Here is a 9,858-nt window from a genome sequence, read left to right as displayed (position 1 = left end):
CTTCTCCACACTGATGTTTTTAAATTCTCCCTCTCCCTTCATCTCTGAAATCAATAAAAATATATTAAAAAAAAAAAAAGAAAAGAAACCCCTCTCCTCCAGAGGATGAAGGAGTGGGTGGTACTTCTACAGCCCTGCCCAGTCTCCTGCCTGTGTACCCCCTACCCACCCAAGTTGCCCGAGCTGGGATGTCTTCTGCCAGCTTCAGTCCAGCCCCTGCCTGTCACAGGCCAGGCTATACAACTGCGACAGGAACCCATTACTCCAGCTCTTATTCCCTCTGACTCGCCCCTCCCAGAACCACCCTTAACCCACTCAAGCCTTTCCACCACTTGTGTGCACTTCCCAACCCAAGAGGGCATGCAGAAGGCAGCCAATCAATGATTCTCTCTCATCATTGATGTTTCTCTCTCTTTCTCTCCCTCTCCCTTCTTCTCTGAAATCAATAAAAATATATTAAAAAAAAAAAAAGAAAGAAATGTGGGTAGATGGAGTGCCTACCTCCTCCCTAGTGGAGCCTGTGGTCTGCACTGAGGGGTGAAGCCAGGCATATCTGGATCCAGTCATTAGGGCAAGGGGAGGTAGGGTATCAGATGACCAAAGTCAAAGGGGAGTCCCAACAGTAAGTTATAATTTCTGAAGATGAGCAAAGCTCACTGAGACAGTGCCCACTGTCACATGTGAAGGCCGAAGTGAAGGGTCTAGAACAGGGGTGGGCAAACTTTTTGACTCGAGGGCCACAATGGGTTCTTAAACTGGACTGGAGGGCCGGAACAAAAGCATGGATAGAGTGTTTGTGTGAACTAATATAAATTCAAAGTACACATCATTACATAAAAGGGTACGGTCTTTTTTTTTTTAGTTTTATTCATTTCAAACGGGCCGGATCTGCCCACGGCTGGTCTAGAACATACAGGGACAGCAGAGACCCCATTGCAGCATTCAGGAGGCAGTCAGTCATATTTATTTATTCCTACTCAACATAACCGCAGAACACAGGAGTAATTCTGTACATCTCTAGAAACTCACAGCTAGCTCCAAAACAATAGAAATTTTAAACTACAAAAGATGAGTTGTATTCAGCAAATATAAAGGGTAACTTCAGGCTGTGTCCAACATTGATCAGACTATTTACAGCGCCCAGGCATAGGTTCAGATCTCTCCAGCCTCCTTCTCCTCCGATGTCTTCCCATTGGAGCTTTCAAGCCTCCAGTCGGTGGCCCCACGCTCGCTCCGACCTCGCTCCCAGGACTCCTCCCTCGACGCCCGCTCTCTGGAGAACCTGGGAAATGGGAACCAGAGGCTCAGCAGAGGCTGTTGTCTCCCTTCTGACTGTCTCCTCAGATGCCCCTCAACACCACGTCAAGGAAGGCCAAGACCCACCCCACCAAGGAAGGCTCCCCAGCACACCAGAGAGCAGTCAGGCCTGCCATCTCATGCCCAGCCCACAGCCACTAAAAAAGTGACATTTAAAAAGATTTCTAGTAGCGGCTATAATATAAACAGAGCAAAGGAAAATGCAACAAAAGGTCCACACGCGGAATATGACCCATTATGTAAAAACACAATGAAAAAAAAAGACTAAACCCAAGCATATACCAAAGTTGTAACAGTGGTTACCAGTGGTGTTTTCCCTTAGAAAAACCACAACAGAGATAAGCAGGGCACAAGCCTCAGTGGTGGTGAGTTGGCAGCCCCTGCGTGTGTCAGGCACCTGGTGGGGCCATGCTCATGTGTGACCACCCCCACAGCCCCTCAGTTGTCCCATCCCTGAATCCATCTGCTGCGCTCAGCTTAGGGCTCCCAGGACTTTGGGTTCCATTCACCACTCCTCAAGGCCCCAATACTCAGTCCCACAGATGCCCAGCCAGTCTCCTGAGCAACAGGTATGGCTGACGGACCCCAGCAGACCCTGGGAACACAAAGAGAAAGGGCTCACTCCTGGTTGCAGCTACTGAAGAAGTCAGAGTAGTTACTTGTATTTCGCACTCCGGTCCCTGGAAGTCCGGCGGTGGCCCCGGCTGTGACTCCGGGAACGACTGCGGTGACGCCGGTGTCTGTCTCGGGACCGGGACCTGGAAGGCTTTCGTCGTTCTCTGGAGGTAGATCTTGACCGCCTCCGACGCCGGTCCCGGGAACGTGACCTGCAGTAGACCAGAGGCTCTGAAGGCTGTGGTGGCCCCACCCCAATGACCCTCCTCTCTCAGCACATTCAGCTTGATGCTTTTCTGCTCTCTCTCCTTTCCTCCCACAAACTTACAGCTTGGGTTCAAAACAGTGCCACCAGTTAATCTCTGGTCAGAAAGAATTATGACCAGACCCTTCCCACCTTCCTCTCTAAAATAAAGAAGACGAAAAATGCATGTGGAAAAGAACATGTGACTGAGAACACTTAAATGGATCTGTTTGTTTTTAATCCTCACCTGAGGATATTTTTCCATTTATTTTTAGAGAAATGGAAGGGAGGGGGAGAGACAGAGAAACATCAACGTGAGAGAGACACATCAATTGGTTGCCCCCCACACACACCCCTAGTAGAATCCAGGATCAAGCCTGCAACTGAGGTACATGCCCTTGACCAAAATAGAACCCAGGACCCTTCAGTCCACAGGCCAATGCTCTGTCGACTGAGCCAAACCGGCTAGGGATTAATTGGATCTGGAAACCTACCTCCTGCGATCTCTGGTTCTTGATCCAGACCTAAAATGAAGGGAGAAAAAAAAATGAACATTTTCCCCAAAACAGCCCCATCCCTCACATCTCAGGGGAGGAGTCCCAAACCCGTTATCTTCTAGCGGTTCACTTGTCCTCAGGCCTGTGGCACCAAGTGTCAATGCTTACAAAATGAAGTCCACCTCCAACCCCCAGCTTCTAGCTGCTTTTGGCAAAAGGACAGGACCAAGCACCTCGAGTTCAACAACTGACTCTGCGAAGTCTTTATAGTGGACACCAGCACAACAAAGCAGTCACCTAACAGAGACAGGGCTGAGTAGAAGCAAAAGTCACCATGACACCAAAGTTAAAGCAAAACCTCAAGTTCCAAACACAGGCTCACTGCCAGATGAGGTCCTTGGGTAATAGTATACCATCAGCAATTCAAAAAATGCACATAGTAATGAGACCTCATTTTACAGTGTCCACATCAAAAGTTTACATGATTGCCACCAACATGGGCTGAGGAGGAAGTGACAAAACATGCTCTTATACTGTGTGGCTTGAGATGATTTAATAAAGCCACTTGGAAAGCAATTTCTGTAACACCTACCAATATTTATTTATTAAATTCCTTTATGCCAGAAATTCTAAGGAATTTTTTAACACTCAAAACATATACAAAGATGATTTCTAGAATAATTGTTCAAAATAGTTTTATAAAAACATAAAAATAGTCATCAAAAATTAAAATTGGCCCTAGCTGGTTTGGCTCAGTGTATAGAGTCGTTGGCCTGTGGACTCAAGGGTCCTGGGTTCGATTCTGGTCAAGGGCACATGCCCGTGTTGCGGACTCGATCCCCAGTGGGTGTGTGTGTGTGTGTGTGTGTGTGTATGCGCGCGCGCGCGTGCGCAGGAGGCAGATCAATGATTCTCACTGTTGATGTTTCTAGCTCTCTCTCCCTCTCCCTTCCTCTCTGAAATCAATTTTTTTAAAAATTAATTAAAAAAAAAAAGACCAGCCGAAGCCGATTTGGCTCGGTGGATAGAGCATCGGCCTGCGGACTCAGGGGTCCCGGGTTCGATTCCGGTCGGGGGCGTGTGCCTTGGTTGCGGGCGCATCCCAACAGGAGGTGTGCACGAGGCAGCTGATCGATGTTTCTCTCTCATTGATGTTTCTGACTCTCGGTCCTCTCCCCTCCTCTCTGTGAGAAATCAATTAAACATATATTTAAAAAAAAAATAAAAATAAAAAAATAATTAAAAAAGGCCCAAAATGACCCCCCCCGCACCACCAGAAAAGGAAAGAGAAACCTCATACACTGTTGGTGGAAATGTAAATTAATGCAGCCACGTTGGAAATTCCTTAAAGAATTAAAACTAGACCCACCAACGCCCCAGCAATTCCACTTCTAGGTAAAGTAGTCCCCCCTTTCCTTTCATTTTCTGCAGCTTCAGTTACCCACGGTCAACCTCAGTCTGAAAACATTAAAATTCCAGAAATAAAAAGTAAGTTTTAAATTGTACACCCTTCTGAGTAGCATGATGAAATCTTGCAGCATCCCACTCCGTTCTACAAATCATCCCTTTGTCAAGCATATTCATGCTGTATATATTACCTGCCTGATAAGTCACTTAGTAGCCATCTTGGTTATCAGAACGACTGGTGAAGTACCACATTGCTTGCGTTCAAGTCACCTTTATTCTACTTAATATTGACCACAAAGAACAGGAGTAATGATGCTGGCAAAGAGAAGCCGTAAAGTATACATAGGAAAAAAACAGCTTACTTAAGGTTCAGTACTATCGGCAGTTTCAAGCATCCAGGTTTAGGTATCTATCTCCTGCAGATAAGGGGAGGAACTACTGTATTTATTTGCAACCCCAACTAAGTGTCTACTGACAGATGAATAAAGAAAACTGATACATACACAAGGGAATATTATTCAGCCATATAAAAGAAGGAAATCCTCCCATTTGTGACAACATGGATGGACCTTGAGGGCATTATGCTAAGTGAAACAGGTCAAACAAAGACAAATACTATATGATTTCACTTATATGTGGAGGCACGGGATGGGGAAGTGAATGAAAAGGGTGAAGGTGGGGGGAAAAGAATACTGTTATGACACATCACTGTAAGGACACACCTGCTGTGGATGATCTCAGATATCAGCTGAGGGTCCCACAGGTGCCAGTGCACACAGACACAACCCACCCCACAGTGGTCACCTCTGTGTAAACAGGGACTTGCATGTTTTGCTTGTACATTTCTATACTGCTTAAGTTTCTTTACAACCAGAATCTGTTAGGTAATTAATGGGAAAAATATAATAAATACTTATTTATCCTTCCATAGTTACACACAGAGGAATTCCTTCAGGAAAACCCAGTTTTTGGACCTTTCAAGGACAATGAGCTGTGCCCAATAGGAGAGCACAGTAACTCCTGGCTCAAGTCTCTTCCCTGAACTCCGACCAGACTCAACATCTCTACCTAGATGCTTCTTACACATCTCAAACTGAGTATGGCCAGAGTCAATTTATACTCCCTACATCCTCCTCACGCCAACACACAGCTCCTAGTCTTTCCGACCTCCGTAGATGGTCACTCAAGGCCAGAACCATGACACCAGCTCCATTCCCCCTTTGCTTTCCTCACAACTGATTACCAAGAAATCTTATCAGCTCTATACCCAGACCCTTCCCACCCTCACCTGATTCAAACTTCCACCCCCTCCTTCTGAGCTCTCCCAGCTGGCTCCTCACTATTCTTGCTGCTACTGCCCCTACCACCTGCATTTACTCACAAGGCAGCAGGTCCCAACCTCCTCCACTGGCCCCATTTCACTCAAGTCAATGCCAGAGGCTAAACAGCCCCAAGGACCTTCTTGTACAGCTAGGCATAGCAGCGTGACACCTGTTCCTGCCTGTCCTATTTGCCGAGCGCTACATCCACAGGAGTCCGGGTGTAGCAGGTTCCTCTCCCTCCTCTATGCTTTACTCTCGGGGGTGGGGGATTGAGGGTGGTGTCTATATCTTTCCAGGTAAGAATTAAGTCACCAGAGTTCTCGTGCAGCTGAAGATAGCCCAGTCCAGTGCTGCACTGCTGTGCACACACAGGTCTTTCTAGGCCAGCCAATCCTTGCTCAACTGAACATGCTGCGAGTTTATTTTCTTTTAACTGCCTCTTAGGTACTTAGCAGACCTCAACTGTTATCGGCAACACTGCAATGAAAGTAGGGGTTTCCTATGTGCTACCTCGGGCTCACCTCCTGCTCAGCCGCTCCTCCCGTTCCCTCTCTTCTCTCCTCCTCAAGCGATCCTGGTTTCTCTTCTCCTGTTTTTCAGCCACAGTTTTCTAAATAAATGAAAAATTGGAAAATGAGAGAAGAGAAAGTTACTAGAGTGTAAATATTGTTTAATAAAGCACATTTATATGACCTCAGTATTGGTAATTTAAAAATCTAAGAGAAAGTCTTAAAAAACAGGAACATGGTCAATTTAAAAACTTCTTAAACAATGAAAAATGGAAAACTCATTTTAAAATGCTTTATCATCACACTAAAAAAATTGTAAACATATTTTTATTGATTTCAGAGAGGAAGAGAGAGGGAGAGATAGAAACATCAATGATGAGAGACAATCATCGATCGGTCACCTCCGGCATGCCCCCTACTGGGAATTGAGCCCACAACCTAGGCATGTGCCCTGACCAGTTATCAAACTAGGTTCTCCTGGTTCATAGGTCAACACTCAACCACTGAACCACACTGGCTGGACTATCATTACATTTTATAAATTCAGTGACATAGTGCATACCTTCTTTTTTTTAATCCTCACCTAAGGAGTGAGGATATTTTTTCCATTGATTTTTAGAGTGGAAGGAAGGGGGGATAGTGTGAGGGAGGGAAGGAAAGAGAGAGAGAAACATGGATGTGCGATAGACACATTGACTGATTGCCTCTCACACTCGCACTGATCAATGGCAGGATTGAACCTGCAAACCCAGGTACGTGCCCTTGACCAGGAATCAAACTGGCGACCCTTCAATGCCCAAGCTGAGGCTCTAACCACTGACCTTGCCAGCCAGGGCGAGAAACTGCATAGTCTAAGAGATGTTGTACTTCTAAGTCACAGAAAATTTATCATATTGCTTTAAATCAATCCATAAAGTTAGTTTTCTATCCAAAGGAGCTCCACCAACTTTACGGTGAAAGAGAACACAGGTATCAGACCAAATACATCTTGTTGCTGGGAGCCTAGCTCCTGCTGTCGAGGAGCAGCCAGTCTTCAGGTGCCTTTAGACCTGGCCTCACAGAGAAGCAAGCAGGGGAAGTAGACCATGAACCTCCAATCTTAACACATGGCTCATCAGGCTTGATTGTGAACCCAACAGAAAAGAAAATGCAACGGGCTGGAGGCGGCCTTGAGAAACTTGCACTACTGGAACACAATCAACACAGCTTAGTGCAAAGCAGCATGTTCAATCTGCACATCCCCCAACCCAACGTCTTTCAAACCCTTCAATGGCCTGATCTCTTTGCTCAGTAAAATGAAGTCCTGAAGGGAAGCCCGAGCCAATGAGACAAACAGTCACCAGTCTTCTCATACCCATGAAGGCATGAAGGATGATCTTAAATCTCAGTGTGGACTGGAATCAGGCCAGGTCCCCAGGAAGAGGTCTGAGAGAGAGGCTAGCTTTCCTCCCTGAAGCACTCTCCAGCTATGAGAACCTTCCTGTCTAGCACCTGCAGCTCTACACCTGGGACTCCAACCACTTGCACCTGGAGCAGGCACACACAATGGACAGGTTAATATTAATAATATAGATAGAAGTCTCAGCACCTCTGCTTCCATGCGCACTTCCTAAAAAAATCTGACCGTGAACATCCCTAGCAAACGATCTTTCCCCACCCGACAAATAAGGCCTTCGTCTTCTTATACCCCCGCATTTACTTCAGTGTGTGGCTCTGAGATGTGAACACCTCTGGGACCACTGTGAAGCCATCTCTGGTTAGAGCATAGAACTCCCACCCTCTTTATCATTTAGAGCTACCCTTCCAAATACATTTTCTGTTGTTAGTTTAATAGCTATTTAACAAAATCTGTAATATACTTGTGTTGTTTTGGTCAACTATATACTACTCATCACTGTAAAGATAAAACATACTTTCTAGATCAACTGAGTAATTAAGTTCTTAAGGTTTTAGGGGAAAATATTTTAATACATTCACCTTTCTGATGTAGATATGTGTTACAGAAATGAAAAGCTTCCAGGACAAAATTATGGAGTGATATGGCATGGAACTACAATTTAAAGGAGAAATGGGCCCTCGCTGGTTTTGCTCGGTGAATAGAGTGTTGGCCCTCGAACTGAAGGGTCCCAGATTCGATTCCGGTCAAGAGCACATGCCTCGGTTGCAGCCTGAATCTCTGGGGCCGGTGCTCATGTAGGAGGCAACCAATCAATGTGTCTCTCTCATGTCGATGTTTCTCTCTGTCTCTCCACCTCCCTTCAACTCTCTCTAAAAATCAATGGAAAAATATCCTCAGGTGAGGATTAACAACAACAAAAAAGAAAGAGAGAGAGAGAGAGAAATGGAATGTGACATTTCCAAATGCTAAGGAGATTTTTTAAATGGAGACAAACACAAAATTGTTATTTATGTTCTACTGGCTACATATATTTTTACAACTCTGATACCCATAAACTTATAAAGTAAAAATTCTGACTTAAAAACATGTGACAAAGTGTATTAATTTTCAAAATCCTACTGGGAGCAAAGGAGTAAAATGTGTCAAGACCAGTGGCTGAGAACATCCTCACTGCCACCCCAGCTCCGTAGCCCAGTGCCGAGATCACACATCACCTCCTGGGGACCCCTCCTTCGATGCAGAGTTCTGCTGCCCACTGCTCCTTCCTGAGAGGCATACAAGGGTCTCAGTCTTATCAGTGTCCTATAGTTAGGTGCCACATGCCTGTCCTTCCACCAGATTTCAGGTGTCTAGAGGGAAGGCCTACCTATTTCCCAGCATCCCATCTTTAACACAGTACACAGCAGGGAAGACTCCTGTCAGTTTGGAGAACAATAACTCTAAGTATCTGAAACATGTTCACCCTTTCTTCTTAGTGTTCTGTACTCAAGATGTCAAATGTTGCCGAAACCGGTTTGGCTCAGTGGATAGAGCGTCGGCCTGCGGACTGAAGGGTCCCAGGTTCGATTCCGGTCAAGGGCATGTATCTTGGTTGCGGGCACATCCCCAGTGGGAGATGTGCGGGAGGCAGCTGATCGATGTTTCTCTCTCATCGATGTTTCTAACTCTCTATCTCTCTCCCTTCCTCTCTGTAAAAAATCAATAAAATATGTTTAAAAAAAAAAAAAGATGTCAAATGTTTTACAGTCTAACCCAGGAAAACTACCACCTTCTCGGCCAAAGTTGGCTCAGGGCAAGGGCCAGGATGTGTCGTCTTCCATCTAGCCTAACCATTCTTCATGCATTGCCTCTGTCCAAAGAGAAAAACTAGAGGCTGCTGGTTTTTCCCCATCTCCTAACAGAAGTTATTTCGGAGATGTGCAAGAGGTGTCCATATCCTGTACTGGACTCTGCCATTATCCTTATAAAAAGGGAATGCAGACTAAATCAATGTCCAAGGCCCCTTAGGTCTCTTGTGTGAGTAAGTGATGAATCGAGCATTTATTTCACTACAAAATTCAAGGCACATTCTTAGGATAAAAACAAAAGTTTTCTAGAAGGAAATAAATGCGAAAAGATCACAAGACTTCTTACCCTCAACTGATCAAGCTTCTCTCGGATCTGAATGAACCCCAAGTGCAATTTGCCCCCAAAGTGGTCTGCAAGACGACGGTCATTGTCATGGAGACCAAGGTAGGCTGAGCAGACTTCACAGACACGCAACTTCTGCTGTTGAAAACTGGATGCAGGCATAGAATTTCTGTATTCTTCCTGGAAAAAGAGAACGGAGTGATGAAAATGCCACCAAATAGTCAACCCCTAAAATGGAAATATTTGAAGGGACTATAGAAGTGAGTTATAAATAAATAAGAATTTGATCATTTCAAAGTTTCAGATATTTTTAACCAATTTAACTTCATCATTTATTTAAGGAATGAACCAACAGCCCTGCCCAGTTCAGTTGGTTAGAGCAGCGGTGGGCAAACTACGGCCCGCGGGCCCGATTCGG

The 9,858-nt window shown here is 45.3% G+C and overlaps 1 protein-coding gene across 9 annotated transcripts in view; it reads right to left on the bottom strand.

Moving 5' to 3' along the window:
• Positions 1-9,858, bottom strand: part of LUC7L (LUC7 like) — a 40,938-nt gene that overhangs the window by 9,050 nt on the left and 22,030 nt on the right. For 6 of the 9 annotated variants that reach the window (XM_006103683.3, XM_023744910.1, XM_006103684.3 and 3 more), the window contains 5 exons: positions 9,444-9,620; positions 5,924-6,012; positions 2,671-2,700; positions 1,977-2,144; positions 934-1,282 (listed from right to left, as the gene is read on the bottom strand). In XM_006103683.3, the coding sequence (XP_006103745.1) occupies positions 1,153-1,282; positions 1,977-2,144; positions 2,671-2,700; positions 5,924-6,012; positions 9,444-9,620 (594 nt within the window). In that variant the 3' untranslated portion in view covers positions 934-1,152. Of the gene's footprint in view, positions 1-933; positions 1,283-1,939; positions 2,145-2,670; positions 2,701-5,923; positions 6,013-9,443; positions 9,621-9,858 lie in introns of those variants that run through there. The other 3 variants (XM_006103685.3, XM_023744906.1, XM_023744905.1) reach the window with 3 other exon arrangements.

The sequence above is a fragment of the Myotis lucifugus genome, unplaced genomic scaffold, assembly GCF_000147115.1.
Source record: "Myotis lucifugus unplaced genomic scaffold, Myoluc2.0 scaffold_498, whole genome shotgun sequence".
NCBI classification, from domain to species: domain Eukaryota; kingdom Metazoa; phylum Chordata; class Mammalia; order Chiroptera; family Vespertilionidae; genus Myotis; species Myotis lucifugus.
This window is presented reverse-complemented; position numbering and strand designations above follow the sequence as displayed.